Consider the following 25,319-nt stretch of genomic DNA (forward strand, 5'->3'; position numbering starts at 1 on the left):
AGTCGAAACCTGGACTTTATTTAGTGCACCACATTAGAGAGACAATGGAAACACAAAATGAGCTAAATGAATAACTAGCGAATAAAAATCCAAACAGGGGCAAAACACCGCAACAAGGTTCTCTCAATGTAACATCTAAACCCAAAATCAACCTGTATGCGATTTCTATACAAACTACTAAGCTGACTCTTTGTATATGGTAATATTTCCATTTACACAATAATTTAGAAGACCAAAACCCAAGCACATTCCACCCAAAGAATTTGAACAATAAAATCACTTCATTATTTTGTAATTACAGACATTTGGAATTTGCAGTAATAATACTTGAAGCTCCTTTCTTCTAGGAAGTTCAAAACAAATTTAGATGATTTCTCTCTACCCAAAGAAAAAAGGGGCAAGATCAATGCTAATTTGCAAATGGAAACAAAATACGTATGTATTTTTTCAGGCCAAAGTACAGTAACAGAATTCAACACTAATTCCAAGTTTGCTGCCATAACCAGCACTTGAGAGCTTCTGAACCTCTCATTATCGGTTTGTTCTTTCCTAGTAGTGTTCAGAAGTGGGCTAAGTTGAAAACGTCGTCAGGGACCACCAACCCTTACAACACTGTCACCACCATCCCCCCGTCCCCCACCCCCTCCGTCCCGAGAGAACTCAGGAACCCTTAGCACTTCTACAGTAAAGACCTCAAGGGTGACTTGTTTCTGGTTTAACAAAGACTGCATCACCATCCACTTCGTGGTTTTCCTGTCACTGTGGAAAATCAAGGATTGTGTGTTATTTTAAGGGGGGAAAAACAGTTACTGATTCAAACAATCTAAATACAAGGCAGGTACTAACTAAGCTCTGAATTCAAAAACTTAATCCAACCTCTCAGCTAATGCAGGCGCCTCCCCTTCAAAACTGACGAGAGGTCACCAACCTACAGGGATGACCCCTTACGTTTCCTGGGCAGCTTCACTCTCACCTCTGGTTGACACACACGTCCTTGTAACCTTCCATTCACTTGTTCCCATTTCACCAATCAGACCTAATTCTGCAGTGGGTTTTTTAATTATCTTCACTATATATCAAACACCAACCTATTACTCCATTACCATACTAAATTTTTTCTCTCCAAAAATTTTAAACTTATAGAAGGGGGAAGGTATAGCTCAAGTGGCAAAGCGCATGCTTAGCATGCATAAGGTTCTGGGTTCAATCCCCAGCACCTCCTCTAAAAATAAACAAATGAACAAACCTAATTACCTCCCCCCTCAACAAAAAATTAAAATAAAAAAATAAAATCTGAAACTTATAGAAATCAAAAGAACTACCCTCCCACCTGGTTTCACATTATGCCTGGAAACATCTACTTTGAGGAAAAGTAAAACCTACTTCCTTCTAAAGAGTTATCTGGGAGAAGGAAAAAAACATTAATTTTATTCTCAGCATTTTTTGGTTGCATGATTTCAATGGATTTTGTATTCTAACTTAGAAGAGACAGTGGTTAAATAAACCTCTATTTTAAATCCAAAACCAAACTATTATACAGACCAGAAAACACAGATCATTCAAAACGTCAAGTTAAACAAACATAGGCAGAAATTTTAAAAATATACTATCAAATACATAAATGTGAGCTACTGATGCTCTAAGCAGTCTCAAACGGAAGCACAGAGAGAGGAGAGGCGCTCCGCGTGGGCAGCCAGGCTCTCACGTCTCTGCTCCCCTTGACAAGGCACTCCTCACAGATTATTTCCCTAATAAAAGCTGGGTCGCACTTTTTTAGGAATTAAAATTGAAAACTGTGAGTTCTTAAATTTAAAAAGTAGAAGGGAAAAGAAGGTCAAACACATCAGTATTTGGTTGGGACTCAATTTAACACATTTTCAAGATGCTGTGAGGAGACCCTGAAAAGTGCAGAAAACACTACTCAAGTGGACAGACTCACAGAACAAGATGAATCTCTGACCACAGCACTGGCTCCCTCCAGAGGGCGAACCACGGATCAGGAGACATCTCAAAGCTGGTGATCCTATGACTCTATTTAAAAACCACCACCGTCCTTGCTTTACAAGTTCCGGTGGGTGACTTTACCCCTCAGATTACACAGCGTGTCATGACGCTGCTGTATTTAACTAACACTTTCTGAAATGCACTGCCTTGTTGAAATTTCATCACTGAACATGTAAAAATACATTAGATACAATTATCCTTTAAATAGGAAATGGAACAAATGGCTACATCTAGAACAATCTGGTCTTTTGCCAAACAACTTCTTCGCTTCCCAAAAAAGAAAAAATTCTATTTTAATTATAAGTGATATAAAAGAAAACAGAAAAATACATTCAAAGATGTCAGAGAAATACATTTCATGTGCTATGTAACAAAAAACAGCATCCTCCAAAAAAGATTATTTGGAAAAAATTAAAGTTTTGTATTAACAATTATACAATTAGGCAGAAATTTATAAAATAAAAAATGACAGGGAAATCCTCTGTCTCAAACTGTAAAATAAATGATGAAAAAGATGGCAGATAGTAAGAATAAAATGCAATTTTATTATTTTTAGCCACTAAATATCTTCACAGTTTTGAAATTATCCAAAACCAATTTTCAAACATTAAAACCTCCTAAACAGTGGAGAAAAGGGTGCATTTGTGTGTGCACTGAGCTAAAACTGAGCATTTAGAGCCATTAAAGTCAGATTTCTGAGAGACTTCTCATCTGTCTAAACAGAAAAAGGTGCTGGTTTAGACTGAAAGGGACGCTTGGTGGGGCTGTTGTTATGTCCGTCCTGTGTGTTTCTAAATATAAACCTTACTTTTAATCTTAAGGCTTAAAATATAAACAGTAAAATAATGAAGTAACTTTAAAAGTGCAGCAAAATCCTAGCCTATGACAGCCCAGAAAGTATCTTCCACCTCTTTTTATGTAAACAATGTTTGTTACTATGTTGAGCTGTAGATATTCAAGAACTACACCAAGAATTCCCATGATTCTCTTAAGTAGTATCATTTTAACACTAGTCACTTTCATTAAGTGAACTTAAACAATATTCTACATATTTCAGCCATCGTGCTGCTTCTTTGGCAGCACTTCACCACTTTGAGGTTACAGTTGATACCCCTCCTCTCATGTTTTAGGACCGTGTCCACAACGAAGCTTCAGCACTGAGATGGTTTTCTATTGAGTAATGAAGGATGCTTTTTCTTGGGTAGTATCTTGACTAAACAAAGCCCAAATGTGGGCCGAAACCAATACGATGGACCATAGGGGGTGTCCTACTTTTTTAGAAGTAGAGTTTACTAAGACACATACACTTATTTACAATTTCAAAGTAAATGTGTTTGGTCTCTATTCATATTGTGTCCTTTCAATTTGAAACTCTCCAAAGATTCACAATTAAAAAGGGAAAAAAAAATCCAAGTATTTAAAAATGCATTCCAAGAATCCAGAATGATTACCTGCCAGGGTTCAAAACTGATAAAGTACTCTCATCAAAAATATTTGTTTAGTGAAATAAAGACACAAATTTTAGATAAATAACCCATTTTGTTAAACTACACTGCTGGAAATATCCTAGTTTGGACTGGTACCTAAGTTATAAAACAAGCAAAAATACTACTTCAAGGTATAAAAAACAAACTGGAATGACAAATATTTAATCACATGTACAATCTAGGCTAGGCCTAACGTGTGCACACTTATGCGATTAACAGGCTGCCACGCTTGTACTTTGTCAAAGACTGGCCCCGCACTGCTGTAAGCAAGTCCTGCACTACTTGCCTTGTAGTACCAGTCCTGAAACCTCCTACAGCAGTCCTCGCTGCAGAAGTCCCTCACCACGCCGTCCAGCTCCTTCGTTGCCCCCTTCTTACACAGCTGAGAGCAATAGTTGCAAGTAACACATCTCAGTCCTAAACGTCTTGCAAAATCCTGTTTGTACAATAGTTTGCAGCCTGAAAAATACAAGGTTTTAATATTAAAACAAAAACACGTCAAAAATTTAATTTTTGAGGTAAGAAAGCTTATAGATCAAATAGATAATTGGCTTTGGAAAGCATCTATAAATTTACGTATAAATTCCTCTTTTTCTCCTGATTAAAATTGTGAAATCTACTGCAATCAACACCAGCCTATAAAAACTGGAACGGAAGGTGGAATAGTAGATATCATGTGAGTTCAAATAATTAATGTTCTAAGACCTGCAAGTCTAGTAATGTCTCAGAGCTGTTTCATTTGTTCTATTTAAATATGATCTTCAGTATCATAAACACATACCAAATAGGCATTTTAGAAAAATGAAGCATGTAGACTATGGAGAGGCACTGAGTAAACCTAAAGATACATTCAACTAAGTAGGCACGTGAGCCACATTTCCTAGCCTTACCTGTCTCTGTCACTCTAGAGGACCTGCAGGGAACTGGCTTAATGACTTATTCAGAGAGAACATTTTGTTACCCTCTTCCTTCAATAAAACACTTCCTTCACCTACTATGTAAATGCATGGTAAGTGCTTTTACATATAAATCTTACTCCTTTTGATGGCTCTCTAAGGATGAAGAGTCTTCGTACATCTACTCAGGCCGTGCACTAAGAGCGACCTTCCCTCACGCGCCTACTGAAACCCTACCCACTCTCTAAGGAGGAAAGGACTGCGGCTGTTTCCTACGGAATTTACTCAGCAGTTGCTTATCTTCTGTCCCCGTGGCTTTTGTTATTCTGAACTCCAATTTAAAACGTGTAATAGTTCACCTTATTAGCTTTATCTTTCTAACTAGATTTTAATGGTGGTGCCAGGTATTACATGTTTTGCCATTTCTGATGGGTTCCAGCAGAGAAGTAGGTGCAGTCAGAGAAAGCACAAAACAGATTAAATAGGAAAAGGATACACATCCTTTGATTGCCCAACTAAAGTCATTAAGTCTCTCCTTGAAAATTAACTTCTTCAATGTCAATTATTTATCTCCTACTTGTCTTTCATTTTAATAAAATCCATGTAATCCAAATGGTACAAGATCATTGACATGTATGTTAGCCATCAACACAAGTATGTTCAGACTTACAAATCACTTAAGGCTGTCACTGCACAAAAATTCAGGTGTAAAAAGAGGTAAATGAATTCAGAATCAATTTTTTCAATGAAACACTGTGTCACTTTTCACTGCAGCTGCACTCTATCAGTAAACACAGTTACTGACCCTACGTGACCAGGAGGCCTGCTCCAGGCAGCACCCTCCTGCACACATGCCTTGTGTGTGAAATGCACGAAGTGTGAACAGACTAATGATCCTGTGGTGTTGCTGCCAGTCCCTACAGCTGGCATTTAGGACTTCCAACCTTTTTCTTGCCCCTAACTAGCAGTAGAAACCTATAGAAAAAGTGGATCCTGGAAGAAGGAAAAAAAAAAAAACCAACTAGAAAATAACAGAAGAGGACAGCAGATAGAAGGGCTGCGAGTCCAGGGTCTGGGCAGAAAGAACAGAAGGCAGGGGCCACGCAGAGCGAGAGCATGACATGTGGGGAAATTGAAAACAAGAAGAGCCCCAAACCCAAACCCACAAGCCTGCTTCCCGCCTCTGGAGACCGAGAATGAGACGCGGACTGGTTTCTGCCGTCTGCTGCCCGGCACCGAGCAGCAGGCACACACGTGAGGAAAGGCAGGCCTGGAATGTGCCACGGCAGAGCCAGCATCTCCCGGGCATCCCGAGCGGAAGCCCCGACGGTACTTGCTCAGTGCAGTGAGGCCACCTGTGACTCCCCTGCTGGGACACTGACATCTCTGCAGAGCAGGCAGTAAGGGGGGCAGGGAATGGGGGCCAATGGAAACCAATTCTAATCCACCTGGAAAGCCAGCTTGTATGTTTAGGAAGGACATGTGTGATACTGCTTTTATTTTATTCTCAAAACTTTCTGGGAATGGAAAAACAGGTCACCAAATTCTTAAGAGATGAAACACCCTCAGGCTCAGAGGTCTACAAATATATGCAAAGTAATAAAACAAGTCAGTAAAAAAGTGAGCTCAATTTTTTTGTTCAGCTATGCTAAAATTATAGTCACTCTGAACATATGTAGTTACATATTTTGAAAATATCTTGGCAAAAAAAGAACATTAAATATTAATAAAAGTTATGAACAACACTGTATGTACACTTGCCTTCACTACAGAAAGGTCTCTTAACGCCAGAGAAATTTACTGTTTCATGAAGAGTCTTCTCCTCTTGACAGTATTCGCAATACGTAACTATGCAATGCAGCTTCTTATAGTCATCTGAGCAAGTTTTGCTGCAGAACTGATGCACTTTGTTCTAAATGCACAATGGGAACCTTGGTAAGTACATGACAACCACCTCAAGAACAAGTTTAAGAAATAAACAAGCCACTTTTACAGAAACAAAGTTAAATCAGTTACCTATTTAATGTTATAATCCTTGGGATACATTTCCTATAGGCCACAGACACCTAGCTGAACTAGTTCACTGCTGTATTTAGACATCGCTCCACAAAATTCAACATCACTACGTAAAATTACTCAGGGAAAGTACCAGTGGCACTAAAGCAAGACGGCAGCCTGGTGCTGCTACAGAACTGGGGAGGTGGGAGGAGGAGGATGGAAGACACAACGTGGGTAAGCTAGAGAAAGATGAGTTGTGACAATAATAGCAGTTGCACTCAAAAAGAAATACTCTGTCAAATGTCGTCAAGCAGGCTCAGTCACCTTCCTGTCACAGCTTGAAGGTAACAGACCCACCACGGGGCAAGCATGCAGCCTGGGGCCACCACTCGGGCGCTGCTGAGACTGCGCTGGCTCCGCAGACCAGAGTAAGGTTAGTGATTAGTTATTTCTCCTTCCCCAAACCCACAGCAGCCAAAGATGCTTTTCAAACATCAGAGTCCATTAAACCTTCATGGTGGACCTTCCTCTCCTATCATGGAGGACACGGACGAGGTCTAAATCGCCCACCTAACACTCAGCAGAGCTACCTGAAGGCCAAGAGGGAAGGTGAAAGTCTCGTTAGCAACCCGAGCAGTAAGACAACCATGGGGATCAGTGGAGAGGCGCCCACAGGGGACATTAACTTATAAGAGGAAACAGCAACCAAGGAGCCACAACTGCCAACCGAGGAACGAGCAGCCAGAAGCCCCTGAGGGACTCCCACCAGGTCGACAGAGCTTTAGCTCACTCCACCACAACACCTCCACGTAAATAAAGTGACACACCAAGGCCACAAAAGCGGGGCAGGGCCAGAGTGGAGTGGGTGGAGAGGACCCTGCTTCACCCAGATCACCAGAGCCCGGTCTTTGCAGGGTCCTGGTCCCCCAGAAGGCACTACGTGCTCACTTTCCACCTTCCTTCCTCACTCTCCACCGCTGCTCTGCTCCCTCTTACTGGGCCTTCAGCATCCTCCCTGCCGTGATTTAAAGAGGGTAACAGTCACTGACAATCCTCGCTGGGTGGCAACAACGGTCTCTAAGAATGACCAGTTTAAATGTTCTTGAGATGGCACCAAGCAAAATAACAAAACAAAACAATTCTCTAGGGACTAAATAATAAAATTCCAGATTTCCACGGTACTTTAGCAATCACGTAAATCCAGTCTGGATATCACCTTCTGCCTAAGACTCAGATCCTGAGTGACTTGCCACCAGCCACTCAGAAGTTTGGCTCAAGAGCAGTGGCTGTTAGCACTACGCCTTGTCCACCATTCAGCTGCACGCTCCAGACCCTCAAAAAGGGGGAAAGAAAGAATGGCTAAGGGTGAACACTGCTCAAGAACCAGCGTCCAGCCAGGGCCATCCTACCCCACTCTCATTCCCTCCCTCCACCCATCACTGCCCCCTTATTGAAACAAACATTAATGATCAGAGTTTTGGCTAACAGCAAAAAGCTATGGCAAAGTAAATTAATAAACTAGTGAAGGCAAGAATGATGAGGAAGGGAAAATGTACACTGGGAGTCTTTTATTAGAACAACTATAAAACGTTAAATGATTACATGGTAACTATAAGGCAACAGCAGATACTGTGGTTCACAGACATTATAAAGACGCAGGGTGGGAAGACAGGTGGGCACGATACTGTACAAACAGACGATCCAGGCATGCAGCTAAACCACATGGCATTCTGTACACTGTTATGGACATAATACACACTGAACATGACTTCAGTAATCTTTTGTGTGACCTAAAAAAAACCCAGATCCCTTGTTGGTGCCACTCCAACATAAAAAAAGCAAATAATCCAATCATTACAAAATCTGAAAAACAAATCATTATCCAGTAAGAAACAAACTCTCGAATGGAAGCCCATGTTACACACCAGGCTTTCATCTTAGCACTACAAGACATGCACAGCCAAGCAGGACTTGCCTCCCATTCCAGGATTTCTGGTTTTGAACAAAAGGAATTTTTGCAATAGTTGCATTTCAACTGAATATCACTGGGCGCTACAAACTGGCCATTTGGAGAGGACTGCACGCTGAGAGCCTAAAACAAAGAACAAAACACAGAGTCTGATGTGGGCTTTAGGACTTTTATTTGTGATTCCCATCAAATATCAACTATGTCCAGAAATACATATCTGGCTTACATTGTTATTTCCTCAACATATAAGATTACATTTCTGAATTCTGCCTTTAAAACTCCTAGCGTACTAAGTTAGTTTATAAACCGAGGTTCATTTTTTAATCACATGATTATTATGATTTAAAATAATATGGAAAAGGAAAAAGATCATAATGTTCAATATGATTTTTTCTTTAAGAAACTATAAGCAAAAACAGGGAGGTTAGTTCACCAAGTTCTGAACTAGTAAATAAACAAGAAAAGAACCCAGCTTCTAACTCTGTCTCCAATAGCTCATTCACTAATGATTTCTTCCAACTGCAGTAATGCCATCATTTTCATTCCAAGCCCATCCGTGAAAGCAGCCTTTTTATATTTTTTTACTTAATTATTTCTTATACAAAGTTGGGGGGAAAAGATTTACAGACTAGTACTGATACCAGGAATTTATTTTAGTTTTATTTCACTTTTATAACCACACATGGGCTTTAAAAGTTTTGTTCTACTTTCTCACCTAAGTGGTGAGTATGCTGATATTTCATGATCATTCATTAATCTATACTGCATATAATCTTCTGAATCTATAAAATAGTTAATAAAATGGTTTTCAAGGTGGCAGTAGGCAGAGGAAAAAAACCTTTTATCACTTTAAAGCTTCTGCATGCATTGCACAATTAATATTTGTGAAAAGAAAACATGCAGATTTAAGACCATAACTATCAGGTGAATATATTTTTAAAATAAAACCAAGCAACACTACCCTTAGTATTTCTAAAAAATTTAAGTCCATTAAATTATCCTTTCAAAACAAATTAAATACTATCCTTTTATCTTACTCTGAAGTGGAAAAACATCTAATGAAGACAAAGTTCAAGATCCACGGTTTGCTTTAAGATAAATTAAGCAATGCTCCTTTTCTATTTGTCATCTTATGTTACTTTTATGCAGAGTCACAGAGTGACGAAAATGCCCTGCAGGCTCATCTTGGATGCAACTCTCAGAAACAAGAGTCTAAATTTATTGTTCCTTTAAAATATACAATGTATATACACAAATGCTCTTATCAAATCATGGGTAATGTAAGTTTGAATTAAATGAAAAGTAGTTAAAACATTTTAAATTAACATTTCAGGTTACCCAACATCAAAAAGGAATAAAAGAAGTTAAAAATCCACAAATATCATGCCAAAGACACTGTCCTCTAACCTAATTAATTCTTATTCTCTAATTTCTATTTTAGGTAAGCCAACAAGTCAAAAGTAATGTTTACCACTCTGTGAATATATCCATGGCCATTACCTCAACTTCCAAAATAAAAGTGTAGTCTTAAATGTGGTTTATTAGGTAAGCTCTGTCAAGGATGTAACTATTAACAAAGACACATTCACCTGTCTGAATTCAAAACCACCTCAATTTAAATACTAACTACTATTATACTATCTACTGCAATATACTTAAGAGATTGCATTTTTCAGTTTAAATAAATTAACCAGAGTAGAGTGCCCGGAACTCGGAACTGCTGGATGAACTAACTCATAAAGCACGGCTGTACCACTGGTTGGCACCCGTGAGTAACACCCTGAAATACCACACGCATCAGGTAAACCTACTCATACCACTTGACTCACACTGAATCCCCTCTGAACCACTCCTTCCTAGTGGTCAACCAGCTTCATTTGCACACTTCCTAACCCTAACCCTAACTGTCCTCTGAGACTATCCAAACTCCAATTCTGAAGAACTATGTCAGAGAGTTCTTCTCTACATGGACCAAAGCAAAAATGTCTCCCTGAAGCTAGTCTGGTCTCTGTTAAAACCAGGGCAACCAAACGAGTCCAACCTCGTCCACGGGGCGTATTTGCAAGGTGATAAGACAAAGTGTAGCTGATCACTTCCTGGCTAAATACACCTCCGCCCTTCCTCCGCATAAAACGGAACTCCCCCTAAGTCACATGTCACATGTCACTCAAACCATCTACTAAGCACACAAGGCACCCAGAGGAGAAAATGAGTGAAGAAAAACTTCCTTCAACATAGAGCCCTGGGCAGTTCACGGAACACACCCAGCCGGAGAGGGAAGATTTTCCCCTTACCTGGCAACAACCCAACCAATGAGAAATCTCTGCAGCTCGGCCATCAGCCAATGAGAATCCACCACTCCAGGCCCGCCCTCCTCCAGTGAACTTAGTTCAAAGCAGCCCCCCCCCACTCCGGCCTTTCCTCCTGGCTTTGCCCCTGAGACGCTCCAGGTGATCCTGGTCCTCCTCCTCCCCCTCCTCTTAGACCCTGACCCTTGTTTAAAGGCCGACAAGAAAATCTACTTTCCTTCGAAGTCTGTGTCATAAGTCACAGTTAAGAAGTCAATTCGAGGGTCCTTGCTAAGCAGAGGCCTGGTGAGGCTTTTGTCTATTGTGACTCTGAATTCTCCACCCTCCAATCTGACCCTCAACAAAATATGTAGAAATTAGCAAATTAAACAAAGAATATTACATTATTTTCCATACGTATTTTATTGGTACCAGGACTTAGGCAAAACAAGTAACAAACCTGAAATTTAGCCACACAACTGGAATTGCAAAAGTTATACAGTTTTCCATCAGGCATTGTGGCTTGATACTGAGGTAAAGAGTTTCGCTTACAAAAATGGCAAATAATTCCCAAACCTAGGAGAGAAAAGGTACATATCTGATTTTTTATAAAACAAAGTTTTTAAAAAATCTTAATTGGCCTCTGAGAATAATTTTTAGTGAAACCTTCCATAAACTTTTATTTTATTAATCTGAGATTATTTTCACCTTAAAGAATACTGTCATAAAAAGTCTGATACTATGTCTCTAAAACATACACAGATACATGAAACAATCTGTTTTAGACAATGTTTGGAAATAAAAAACAATTTTAGTGAAGAACAAAGACGTGGTCAGAACCTTACCAATAATTTAAAAGTTAAAAGAAATGCTTAAAACCATTAAAAAAGTTTGCAGTAAGAAAGTTTAGTGTGGTAATAAAAATATATAGTTCATGCAGTTAAAAAACAAGTATAAAAATAAAGTCACAGAAGAGTAGTTAAGAAATTACTATTATTAAAGTTTTCTGATTTTTCCAAACACCTGAAACTTACTTTGTGATTTTGCATATTTTGTCTTGTGACTGTTCATGCAAGCAGTTGAACAATATGGCTCCATGTATCCGTTAGGACCTATGCACTGGGTCATGTCAAAAAACCTGCACTGTGTTCGACAACCAGTACAGGTGGTCAGTTTTCCGTATTTCTAAAATTTGAAACATAAAAAGAAAATTGAGAAAACAATTTAACTAGAAAGAAATTTCTGTATTTCTCATTACACCCTTTCTCTCTATAAGACAATTGTTTATCTGTAACCAGGTTCAGTGAGTCTGAAGTCTTCATCTAGATTCACACTGTTAACTGCAGTACAGCTGTATTAGGGCCAAACAGAAGTATGATCTAAGCTAAGTCTCCTTCAAAAATAGTGGCTTTCTCTATTAATTATTTACACAGAATGCCTACATGTAAATAGAAACTGAAAACCTAAGAAAGGCACAGTGTTTTTGTTTCACAATGATGGCAGACTTCATCATCTGACAGAAGAAATTAAATGAACCTAAAAAATGTTGTCTTAATCAAATGACTACAGTCCTTCAGAGGAATAATTTGAAGATGTTAAATATTTTTTCCACTGAGCTGCTATTGTTCCAAGCACTTTGATACTTAAAACTGATTTACCACCTTTCTACTACATTTGAAACCTCACTCAACCAAAATAAAATATAAAAACCTTTAAATTTTTATTAATTAAAAAAAAAACCTAACTCAGAATGGTATCTGGCTATTAAAGTTAATACTTAGTCAATAGCTAAGGTCAACTGTGCCAGAGGTGAACACTGCCGACCTCGGTGTAACTCAAAGAATGAGGTAAGACACCTGAGGGAAAGGCCACAGGAAATCACTGCACAAATGCAGCACCACTAAAACATGGTCTCACAAAACTGAAACTCAAGTGAACTGATGTGTTTGTATTTAGAAGTTAACTTGACAGTCACAATCAGAAATCAAACAGAAGGCAAGGCAAGCCTTTAAGTGCAACTTGTATTTGATTTCTTTTCTGAGTGGGTCCAGAACTATCACCATCAGTTAAATCAAACACCACACATCATGCTGCAAAGTCAACCGTCCAGTGAGTCCTCTGTATTCACACGTGAGGTCACTTTACAGAAGGGACTCGCGCATCCATGGACTTTGGTGTCCTCGGGGGTCCCAGAACCAGTCCCCACAGATACGGAGGGGCTGCTGTATCCATCCTTCCACACAATGTTTAGGTTATTTTACTCACCTGCACACCCAACACCACCTAGCACAGTGTGATGATTCAGGAAGGACTCAAAATGTCCCATGGAAGGATGAGTAACAGATGTCAGGGAAGATGACAATCAAGCCAAAATAACAAAAAAATGGTAAACTGTATGGATAAATTTCATAAAGGCCATGGGATTTGAAAAAATAAATAAATAGAAAAAAAAAAGCATTAGCCAAAAACTAGTATCAACATCAAAAAAAGAAAAATCTTTCTCAGCATACAATAAACAGAAAGGGTGCGGGAAAAGAGCTGTAAATTTACATGCCAGGAGCGCGCGTCAGTCACTGTGGTACCAGGGAAACAGCCTGTGCGGCCTGTCTCCTGCTCACAAAATACCACCTAAAGAAAGCCTTAAGTTTCCTTTAACTTGAGGAAAGTTCTTCAATCTCTGCTAGGCTCAAAAAAATAAAAATACAAACTTATCAACAGCAAAAGAATGCTCACAAGGAAAGAATTGCAAGCCTATTTAAGTCTAATTATGACTCTCCCAATGTTGCAAAGACAATAGAGGAGAGTGCCGGTTTTTGTTCAGAATGTTCTCCTGGGGCCTGATATAACAATTTAAATTTTATATCAGAACAAGGATCAAAGAAAACACATCAACAGTGGAAAATAAAAGAATGTTTAAAATCTAGCAGCACAGTACAAATTAGTAATACTAAAATACCAAGACACCTGCCACTGTAACACAGATTAGAGAGAATAAAATACAGCAGCTCTCAGCAGGTGGATGTGTGAGAACTCCACGTAGCATCACTTATGAAGAATTACTTTACCAGTATAAATGAAGTTCAACCAACCATTCTAACCTTCAACTAATTTTTTTTTAAACTTATTAGATACATCCTTCAAGTTGACAATGATTTTATTGCCAGAATGGTTAAGTAACTAGTAAGTTTTAAGACATACCAATAAAAAGTAGACCAGTTGAACTGGGTCAAGTAAACAAAGAAGCTAAGCAACTGGTCCACACTGACAAAGTTTGACCTGAAGAGAATGAGAAAGTACTATTGGAAAGACAGAATCATTAATACTGAAAATACTTTAACACGGCCACTTTCACAACTACCATTACTTCGAAAACAAAAGGATCCATTTAATGGAAGAACATTAGCCAAAAGAAAAAAAAAAAAAAAAAAGAAAGGAGTAAAGAAAGAAAAGAAATGTACTGTCATGCTATGTTTTCTCAATCTTATGTAAGTAATTTTGTCTAAATTTCACACATCCTTATAAATATGAATTGAGTAATTTAAAGAATGAAAGTAAGTGGAACAAATTCACAATTATTATATTCCCCATTCAGGCATGGGGGAAAATAAAATGATTTATAAATTCAGTAAAAACAAAAAAAGTATGAGGCAGAACTGATTGAAATGATACTGGTGAGGTAAAGGGTAAAAATAATGGGGAGTTTATGGCAAACTGGCTAATTTTTAGTCTACTCATTTATAAAAGATGCCCTAAATTTTAATGCTAACCAATTCAACATCAAAATTAACCATCACATGATTTTAAAACTGCTCCCTGATTTTCCCTCTTACATGTAATAAAACATATTATTTAGTACATCAGTAGCCAAGCACGTGGACAGCACGAGTAGGTGCTCAGGAGACAAAGGCCCAATTTACTTGCTGCTGCAAATCTAATCTAGGAAGTGAGAGCCCAAGCGTGGCTGCATAGAACCAGCTCCCGCCACAGCCGGCACTGCCGAACTCGACCTGGCCCACAGCACGGCATGGGCATGGCCTTCATACTCAACAGCATCGCCCTGAGATGGAGCATTCTCTTCTGTTCCGATGAGAGGCAACGAAGCACAGTAGTTTTAGCAGAACCTGTGACTCTGTCTAAGTTAAAATCCCCAGCTTTGTATTATACTAGCAGATAGCTCAATATATTATTTATGTCCAAGATTACTAGAAAAAAACATTATAGTTATTAACCACTCTCTTATTACTTAACACATTAATAAAGTACATATGTATTAATTTTAAATTTTTAAAAAATATTTTGGTAACTGTATTTTGAATAATTGGTTCTAGGCATAATCATAGATATTTTACTTTACGCATTTAACAACATTCTGAGAATCAGTCTAGGATCCGCGTTGCTAAGGGGATCCAAAGGACAAAAACAGTGAAGAACCCCCCAGAAGGAAGAAGTGGTGAAACACCGACATGGTGTTATACTAGTGTATACACTAAGTGAAGACTAAGAGATACATTCAAATAAAACTTGTACTTCATTTGTTCAATAAGGCCCTGAAATTCTCTTTGTTACAAGATGTTTGTGCAGACAAATAAAGATCCAAAAAATTTACATACCATCATGGTTTACTTTTCTTCACTGTTTTAGTTCACAATTTTTTCTCCCCCCTCCACATAAACTACTTCTGTAATTTTTAAAACTTTTCTGACTGACTACAGGTGCTACAAATAGTGAGTGAAAATTGTACTGAGCAACATGGTACTTACATATCCCTTCCCAAAAAACTTAAATACAGAGGGAAAAACAATAATTGTACCTGGAAAAATGAACCAGACACCCTCTTAACCAAGTGAGCCAAGCTAGCGTACAGTAACGGGACACGCACGTCACGCACCTCCTGTAGGGAGGCACTAAGGCGGCGCCGTTTCACTTACAGGGAGTCACCCCTGGAACATACCTCGGTGTGATCCTGAGACACAGCAGACAAGCTTAAATCAAGGGGCACTCTACCAAAGGCCCCACGGCACTCAAAAATGTCAAGGTCGTGAAAGACAGAGACAGAGTAGATTAAAACAGACAGGACTGCTGCCCCCAGCCGGGACAGAGTAACAGAAACTAGATTTAACCTCCACCTTTTAACACCTGGAAAACTCACATATGAAACAATAGCTTTTAAACACGCACAACACATAACCAATCTGCAAGGAATTGGCTCCATGACCCCACCCCCACTCTGGACACCAAAACCCACAGAACAGTCCCTCATGTAAAATGTGTAGTGCTTGAAGCAGCCTCTGCACATCTCTAAGATATGCACGCCCGTGCTCACTTACAAGCCTAGTCCAGTGTGGATGCAATGTGAACAGCCGGCAGTGTGCAGCAAATTCAAGTTGTGCTTTTTGGAACTTTCTGAAAATTTTTACCCCAAATATTTTAGATTCCTGTATGGTTGAATCTGTGGATGGGGAACCTGTGGTTAGGGAAGGCTGACTGTACAACATCTTACAGAAATTTAAAAATTCAGCTGCAGACAGATATAAAAAGGACAGAGAGGGAAATAGTAGGTAACGATGCTAAAAGAGCTACTATGATAAATATGCTGATATATCCAAGAAATCTCTAGAGGAAAATATGAACATAAGGAGGTCAGGAGTAAAAGACGTAAAACAGACGCAGATGGAACTACTTTTCGAGGTGACAAATATGAAGTCTGGGATGAAAATTAACAGTGAATTAGAAAAGATCAATAAAATTAAAGACAGAAACACCCCAAAATGAAGCAAGAAGGAAAAGAAGACTTTAAAAACCTCAATAAAAACAGGGCCACCATGATCAAGGGACAGGAGCAGGAAGTCTAATGTATCAGGAACTAGGGTCTCAGAAGAAGGGGGGGGACAAAAAAAATTTTTTTAAATACTGGCTTGTAATCCTGGATTGGATGCTAGACACGGGATAATTTTTTTCCAAGTTGTTATAAGGGACATTAATGGATAAGACTTGAATAACATCTATGGATTTATCAAATAATACATAATAATATGAAGAGTATTACATTAACATAAAATTCCTTCTTCTGAACACTGTACTATAGTTACAATTATTCTTAATTGTATGTATTTCTTATCCATGTACTAATTTATTCATGTGGCTTACTGGGAATATAGACACAGAAACTTTTTGAAAAAGGGTTTTCTAAAAAACTCTCAGGTAGGCACAAGAGAGGGACTTTTATATCCTGTAATTAAATGCCCACTGTGGTCAAGGTACTATGCATTAAAAATCTGGTATTTTAAAATAAGTTTTGGAAACAATCCTAAAAGCAAATGGCCAACGGCCATATCACAAGAAAACACACGTAAAATTTGGTGAAATAAGAAAGTCTGTCCATCCTAAGAGATAAAGTAAGAAAACGATCACCATCTGACATATTTTAAGTTCATGAATGTTAACACCCTTCAGAATGCACACAATTTCTCAGAGACAATGGAGGCCGTAAGTAGTGGTGAGTGAAGCCAGCAGGCCGCAGCCCCAGCTGGGCTCCTGCTTACCTCGGGCTGCATCAGTACAGTGTCCTGCATGTGATCTCGAACCTCCTTCAGGAAGCTTGGGTGGCTACCTACCTAAAGAAAGATTTTTAAAGACTTCATAAAAAGATATAAAGAAAGGCTGCTGGATTGAAAGGTCAACAAGCAATCTGTTACAGTCGATTCTTAACTACCTGTTCTGTGACAAGCAAACTCATTCCAGCTTTCAAAAATGCCTATTTGATCCCCAGTGCCAATTATTACATAATTTTAATTATCCTATCAAAAAAAAAACATTCGGTGACAAACAATGTAATAACTAAATAAGGAATTAAAATATAGACCCTTACATGGGACTCACCTCTAAGCAGACCTTGAAAGAAATCACTTATTTCTCTTATGTGACAGTGTATTCTAAGATCTCATGAAAGCCTGTTAATAATACTTAGAAAGAAATCTCACAGCATTCTAAATTAATTTAGAGATTTTGCATTTTCTTCATATGCAAATGGGTTGTGTCGGAACCTCTTTTTAAAGCGTATTTAACAAATTTCTGTCTTTACTCCTTGCAGAAAGCATCCTCCTTTCCATGAAAGTCAAAATACTAGGCAAGAAAACGGGAACTACTGAAAGACCCGTGGTGAGCACTGGACAGTCTCCACTGCCAGGGTCCAGGTTACTAACTACCTGTATCAGCACATGCCAGAAACTGCCTGGGCTGGGGGGACGTGAGTACAAAAATGACAGCCAAGGTGAAATGCTAGAGACAAAAGGTCAAAGGGCAGGGAAGGGCGGGGACGAGAAAAGGTCACTGTAGGAACTGCTGTTCCCGGGAAAAAATGACACTCACTAGAGCATGTGTGCAGGGTGTCCAATATGTCCGACTCTGTCCCTTCATCGGTAACAGTGCATGCACAGATTCCCACATAGTTACTTAAAATTATGAACATACATTATGAGAATTGTAAAGTTATAAAACTGAGACAGTTTTTTAAAAAGAAAGATGAAAAGCACTATCTTGCAACCAGCCTGTGAAATCATTCTGGCATCAGTGGAGGCTGTGCGGGGGGCAGAAGGTGCTCCTGCTACTCCAGGCAGGACCAGCCCAGGCCCAGGGCAGCCAGACTCCCACGCTTACCCCCCACCCCGACCCCCCGGTGTCAACAGAGGCTACGCGCAGAGCTGGGTCAAGGAAAGCCAGCTTCAGCAGGGTAAGTCAGACCCAGGCAGAACGCCCCAAGGGTCCAGGCTTCCCTGAAAAGGAAGCATCGCCTGTCTCACCAAAATCCAGGAAGACAACTCAAATGCAAAGACACTAGAATTATCTGGCAAAGACTTTTAAAGCAGCCATGACAAAAATGCTTCCACCAGGAATAAAAACACAACAATGAAAAAACAGAAATTCTCATCAAAGAAACAGAAGATCCAAACAAAAATCCTAGGACTGAAAACAACTAGTAACAAAAATTAAAAAAAAAAAAGACTATTTCAAAAGAACACAGGAACCAAGTTAAAGTGCTTCCAACTGACAAACCTGGAAAAACTTGAGCAACAAAACAAACCGTGTGGAATCATAACCCAAAATACAAAATAAATACCCACGAGTCCATACAGGCATTAATAAACGAATGAGTCAGTTAAGAAATGTCAGGGGGGAGGGTATAGCTCAAGTGGTAGAGCACATGCTTAGCATGCACGAAGTCCTGGGTTCAATCCCTGATACCTTCTCTAAAAAATAAGTAAGTAAGTAGACCTAGTCACCTCTACCCTGCTCCCCCCCAAAAAATGTCAGACAGGGGCAAATTTCTTGTCCAGATTTCTTGCGCAGTTGGAATACTTCCAACTGTCTACATACTGCACCCTAAAGGAGAGTGACTTCCTTCCTTCCAAAGAGTAAACCTGGAAATGGGTTGGGGAGGGGAGAGGAGTTAACTTTCCAGAAGGGAGTCCTGACTATCACCACTTCAGCAAGGTGATCAGTGTAAACTTCAACAATTTCAAGTCCTGTTGAGAGAGGCACCCTTGTCATGTGATAAAAACAGCAAAATGCAAAAGGCCAACACCTCTGATCTCCCTCATAAACCCAGAGCCCAGACTGTCCAGTGCTGAAAGCAGAGGAGCCTCTCACAATACACCTGGCTCCTAAAACTGTTAAGCTCATCAAAAATAAGAAAAGTCTGGAAAACGTCACAGCCAAGAGAAGCCTAAGATGACGTGACTGCTGAATATGACATAGTATCCTGGATGGGACCCTGGAGCAGAAAATAGACATCACATAAAAATAAAGAAATAGAGAAAACACGATGAAAAACTATATGGAAACAAACTGGACAACCTAGATGAAATGGACAAGTTTCTGGAAACATACAGTCCACCAAGACTGAACCAACAAGAAACAGACCACTTGAACAGACTGATCACCAGAAACGAAGTAAGAGTATCAGCAATAAAAAAACCTCCCCGCAAACAAAAGTCCAGGACCAGATGGCTTCACTGGGGAATTCTACCAAACATACAAAGAGCTCATACTGATCCTTCTCAAACTCTTCCGAAAGACTGAAGAGGAGGGAATACTCCCAAACTCATTCTATGAAGCCACCATCACCCTGATACCAAAACAAGAGAAAGACACCACCAAAAAAGAAAGCTATAGGCCAATATCACTGATGAACATAGATGCAAAAATCCTCAACAAAATATTAGCAAACAGAATCCAACAACACATAAAAAAGATCATACACCATGATCAAGTTGGATTCATCCCAGTAACACAAAGATAGTTCAATATACGCAAATCTATCAACATAATACACCACGTCAAGAGAAAGGATAAAAATCACATCATCTCAACAGATGCAGAAAAAGCATTTGATAAAATTCAGCACCCATTTATGATAAAAACTCACCAAAATGGGTACAGAGGGAACACATCTCGATATAATAAAAGCTATTTATGACAAACCCACAGCCAGCATAATACTCAACAGTGAAAAGCTGAAAGCGTTCTCACTAAAATCTGGAACAAGACAAGGATGCCCAAACTCACCACTTCTATTCAAAATAATATTGGAAGTCCTAGCCACAGTAATCAGACAAGAAAAAGAAATTAAAGGGATCCAAATTGGAAGAGAAGAGGTAAAACTGTCGTCATATGCGGATGACATGATACTATATACAGAAAACCCTAAAAGCTCCACACAAAAACTACTAGAGCTGATGAAAGAATTCAGCAAGGCAGCAGGATACAAGATTAACGTACAGAAATCAGTGACATTTCTTTACACTAACAATGAAGTATTAGAAAAGGAAAGTAAAGAAACAATGTCTTTTAAAATTGTATCCAAAACAAACAACAAAAAAATTAGAAGTAAATCTGACCAAGGAGGTGAAAGACTCATACACAGAGAACTATATACAAAACACTGATTAAGGAAATTAACTTAAAGAAATGGAAAGACATCCCATGCTCTTGGATTGGAAGAATCAGTATCGTTAAAATGGCTATACTGCCCAAGGCAATTTACAGATTTAATGCAATCTGTCAAATTACCCATGACATTTTCCACAGAAATAGAATAAATAATCCTAAAATTTACATGGAATCACAAAAGACCCAGAATTGCCAAAGCAATACTGAAGAAAAAGAGCAAAGCTGGAGGCATAACCCTCCTAAACTTCAGATAATACTACAGAGCTACACTAATCAAAACAGCATGGTATTGGCACAAGAACAGACATAGACCTGAACATGAAACTGGGAACAGAGGCACAGGGGCACACCACTATATGTAATATTTCCACCACACAAATACAGTAATATAAGTAACCTTAAGAGCACAGATAATACTAAAATGTAATAAAATAATTCGGAAGTGATAAAACTTATCATTTAGCACTCTGAGTATTTTTCCTTTGTTTTCAATATTGTTGCATCACCCTCCTCTCCCCTAAAAAATTCATATGTGGAAGCCCTAACCCCCAATCAGACTATATTTGGAATAGGGCCTTTAGGGATGCAGTTAAGGTTAAATGAAGTCCTACAGGTTAGGTCCTAACCAGATGGGAATGACATTCTTTTAAGAAGAGGAAGAGATACCAGAAAACACATGCACACACTCCTCCACCCCGACCCCCTTTTGAGGACAGAGGAAAGACTGTGAGGACACAGCACAAAGGCAGCTGCCTATAAGCCTGGAAGAGCAGCCTCACCAGAAACCAACCCAGAAAGGCATCTTGATCTTGTACTTCCAGGTTCCAGAACTGAGGCAATAAATTCTTGCTGTCTGAGCCCCTCAGGTATTTTGCTGTAGCAGCCCTAGCAGACTAGTACAAACGTAATTTACCTAGAAGTCTCTATAATTTAATGTTTAACAGCGGGTGTTTTTAATAACCAGCTCACAAAATTCCTGAAAATTTAACTCATGCAGCCATAAAAAGAATAAGAGTAAGAGAATGATTCCAAGACACACTGTGAGGTGATGAAGGAACAATTCAAACAGTCTGCCTTCTGCATAGGAAAAAAAAAAAAAAAAAAAAACTAAGAATGAATTATTTCTTTCATTTTTCAGAAAGAACAGAAAACTAAACAGTAAGAATTAAAAATTGGTACATATAAAGGATGAGCAAGAACCAAGAGAAGAAACGGGAGCCAGATTTCTCTGACTCTGAAACCATACACATAAATTCAGAAATAAACTAAATCAGAAAACCTTAAATTGCAAATTAACCTTTAAATGAAGTAAGAATCATTCCTAAGCTATGCGCTATCTAAAAAATCGTATTTATGACCCCTCTGCAGCACCCAAAAAAAGATTCAAAAAAGCAATTATTCTGGTAAGCATTTGCCCTTCTATGTAAAATCACAAGCTGACTTCCAATAAGCTACATATATTTCAGTATGCATCTGCGATAGGTCATCTCTAAGATGTGAAGACAATAATGGAACTGAATGAGATCCAAAGATAAAGCTGGTTAATAAATGCTGTTGGAGTAAAACTATTACAGCAACTTAAAAACACATTCAAAGGGTGGTTTGATTAGATCATGAAGTACCTGCTTGTATTCACTGACACAACTTTGACAGCAAAATCTCTTCTGCTGACCATCAATGACCAAGACGTTGTTCCCAGCACCTTTGCTGGGCAAGTACTCCCCACACTGCTCACAGCAATTCATTATCAGACCATTGGCCATCCTGTATCTATTAAAGCAGTGGTCACTGCACAGCTTATGAGTCATATTTTTAAAGCTAACTTCATGGCGTATCTAAAAGAAAAACAAGTAAAATTTTGAAAACATACATATGTATAACTGAATCACTATGCTGTACAGAAATTAACACATTATACACCAGGTATACTTCAATTTAAAAAAAATTTTAAACAAATTAATACATGACATGTAGCTAAGTAACAAGGTGCTCCAACAGAAAGAAAATGCCTCAGTTTTTCTGTGGAAGGCTTATTTGGGGAAAATGAAAGACAAAGTACATTTCATTATTCTTTGAACTTTTTTTATACACACAAGAAATATATGTATGGTGAGAGTTGGGGGGGAACCACCGGGGTCATCACACAAAATTCTCTAGAGGGATCTAAAAATGATAGGAAACAACCCAGTGTGAGCAGTATTAGTATAAAACTTCTCAAACAGACTGGACATCTTGAGGCAAATCCAAAAGGAAACATAAAGCACACTGCTCTAGAACAGGGAGGAGAGAGCCAGTATTGCAAATAATTCAAATGAGGTACATATACAAGTTTCTTTAAATGCAGAACGTGTGTCATATTAATACTGTGAAGTTACCAAAAATATCCCCTCCACATGTTCTACTTCTTAAGCAAGCCTGTTGTCTTTCTTGAGTAGTCAGCCTATTTAAACACTATGGTTTTGTCTGTGAGTGTTCCCAACCTCAGAGAAAATGTCAGTTGATACTATATTCTAATTTTTTTGTGAATCATTCCCCCTATGGGAGAATGGGATTGCAGAATGGGATATTCATAAGACAGACATGCCCTCACGATGGGAAACACACCAGAGAAACTGTCAGAACTGTTAAAGTTAAAAACATTCCCATGAGTTAGAACTAAGCGACAGAACACAAGAACACAAACCTCTGTTAGTTTACCGCAAATTGTACACCTTGATTTATTCAGAGCTCCTTTAGTGGGGTTCTGCTTGTCTTCATAGAGAGACAAACAAGACGTGCTACAGAATTCCTGGAAGGACTCACTTGAATCCACTTGAGCAACAATGGTTCCTTTCATTGTAGTTATATCTCTGAAAAACACATGGAACAACTTAAAGCAAAGCTCTACTTTAAAAGAAATCGAATACAAGAGTAATAGCTGTCATTTTTAATTTCCATAGATTGAGTCCTGGGACTCAACCACCATTTTCAGATTCATTAAATCATTTTTGCTATTTAAAAACTCTTGGCAATAAAATATGAACAAAGACTGAGAAGCAATACTAGTAAATCCCTGCCACTCCTCAGTTTATCTTCAAACTCCTTAACAAAGCTTTCAGCTATTAGAAACACTTTTTTAAAAGGCTGTTACCATTTGTGGAGTTTAACGTCAAGGCCTAATTTACTGAGATACACGTTTGTAATACCTATTCAATTTCCCTCCCAAGGGTAAGTAAAAGCATGAAGTATCTAGATCACAGGAACATGGCATTCTTCTAAAGAGGGTAAGCGAACTTAAATACATCCCCAAACCCCAAATAACCCCACCTCCCTTTCTATACAGCTCTCAGCTGCAAGCAGAAATGTTCATAAACAACAGCTCTGATGACCTGTGAAGTTTTCCTTTAATGCTGAATTTCCAGGTTTTACACTGCAGTATGCAAGTCCACTACTGTAAAGCAATTAAAACCCTGTATAATAAGTGTTCCGATATTTGAATTATAAATCCATCAGGGCACTCAGCCTTTTCCAAAGTTCTAAGATCTAAAAATACCGACAAAAACTTGGGCTCCTCCGAGAGATGGCACAGAAACCCACCTGTCTGATCTGCACATAATACACCATATTCAACTTATTTTTAACTAGTGAAGTCAGACCTAAAAAATGGCAGAGGAGAGGACCCTGTCTCTCCAAGGCTGTCAAAAAAAAAACACTGGTATCTTCTGAGTCTTGAAACAGTGAGTATTCAAATGACTTACTGTTCAAAACAAAAAAATACAGAGAAAAATCCAAAGATTTGCTGATTTTTAGTAGTCTTACTATGAAGATAGTACAAAATTTGACCTAATTATTATTTATCTTATTATTATCTTATTTTAATACAGAACTAGTCATATATAAATTGCTGAACAATTTTATCTAGCTAAAACTAAATTCCTATAATTAATAAATTCAAGTAGTCTAATGCAGATTACAGATAAAATTAATTACAAGGGCCTGGTATCTAAGTCAACCCCAAAGCCTATCCAAATAGTAAGGCTTTCGATCCTAAGCTACCTGGGCTTGACAGAGTACCCTCCAAAGCCATTACAAATATGAGTTTGGCTTTAAGATTCAAACAACTAGCTTACCAGTTTTTAAAACATAGTAATTCACCTCTAAGACAAATTTCCTCAAACTTTATACTACCAATATTCACCTATATGGGAAATCTGTTGAAAGGTAATCCTTACTTTTTACACATAACACAAAGTTTCTTTGGAGCAGGCTTGTGAGAGAAGGAAGAGAGGCAGGTGGTGGAACAGAAGAGGTGAGCTGATCCTTTGCGCTGATAAGCTGTCTGTCCCTTCTGTAAAGGCTTTTTGCAGTTTGCACAAGTGACTTTAACTGGTTTAGTGGGTTGCTGTTGGGCAGAAGGCTGGAAAATCTGTTTAGGAAGCGAGGCCACTGGTGATAAAGAATCCACCCCCGGCTGTTTCTGATTACGGGGAAATGATGCTGACTGGGAGATCCAAGAATCTTAAAAAGAGAACACAAGACAGGGTCATGAAACAGGTACTTGTAGATGCTGACACTGACATCAGAGAACAGGTTTCATTTCCCACTCTGTGCAGTGCAACGGAGAGGTGAAGTCCCAAACTGCGGAGCTACAATGGCCAGTTGCTGTTCCGGCTCTGAACTTACACCCTGCCTAACTCCTCTACGCAGAAATGGCAACATTAAATGAGATGCTACATGTAACAAACCACAG

At 38.8% G+C, this 25,319-nt stretch overlaps 1 protein-coding gene across 5 annotated transcripts in view; it reads right to left on the minus strand.

The window, feature by feature from the left end:
• ZMYM2 (zinc finger MYM-type containing 2) overlaps positions 1–25,319 on the minus strand; it is a 76,871-nt gene that overhangs the window by 25,621 nt on the left and 25,931 nt on the right. For 4 of the 5 annotated variants that reach the window (XM_032496515.1, XM_032496513.1, XM_032496516.1 and 1 more), the window contains 9 exons: positions 24,802–25,087; positions 23,274–23,439; positions 22,213–22,425; positions 17,185–17,256; positions 11,677–11,827; positions 11,103–11,218; positions 8,361–8,477; positions 6,149–6,299; positions 3,778–3,950 (listed from right to left, as the gene is read on the minus strand). In XM_032496515.1, the coding sequence (XP_032352406.1) occupies positions 3,778–3,950; positions 6,149–6,299; positions 8,361–8,477; positions 11,103–11,218; positions 11,677–11,827; positions 17,185–17,256; positions 22,213–22,425; positions 23,274–23,439; positions 24,802–25,087 (1,445 nt within the window). The remainder of the gene's footprint in view (positions 1–3,777; positions 3,951–6,148; positions 6,300–8,360; positions 8,478–11,102; positions 11,219–11,676; positions 11,828–17,184; positions 17,257–22,212; positions 22,426–23,273; positions 23,440–24,801; positions 25,088–25,319) is intronic. The other variant, XM_032496514.1, reaches the window with a different exon arrangement.

The sequence above is a fragment of the Camelus ferus genome, chromosome 14 (assembly GCF_009834535.1).
Source record: "Camelus ferus isolate YT-003-E chromosome 14, BCGSAC_Cfer_1.0, whole genome shotgun sequence".
NCBI classification, from domain to species: Eukaryota; Metazoa; Chordata; class Mammalia; order Artiodactyla; family Camelidae; genus Camelus; species Camelus ferus.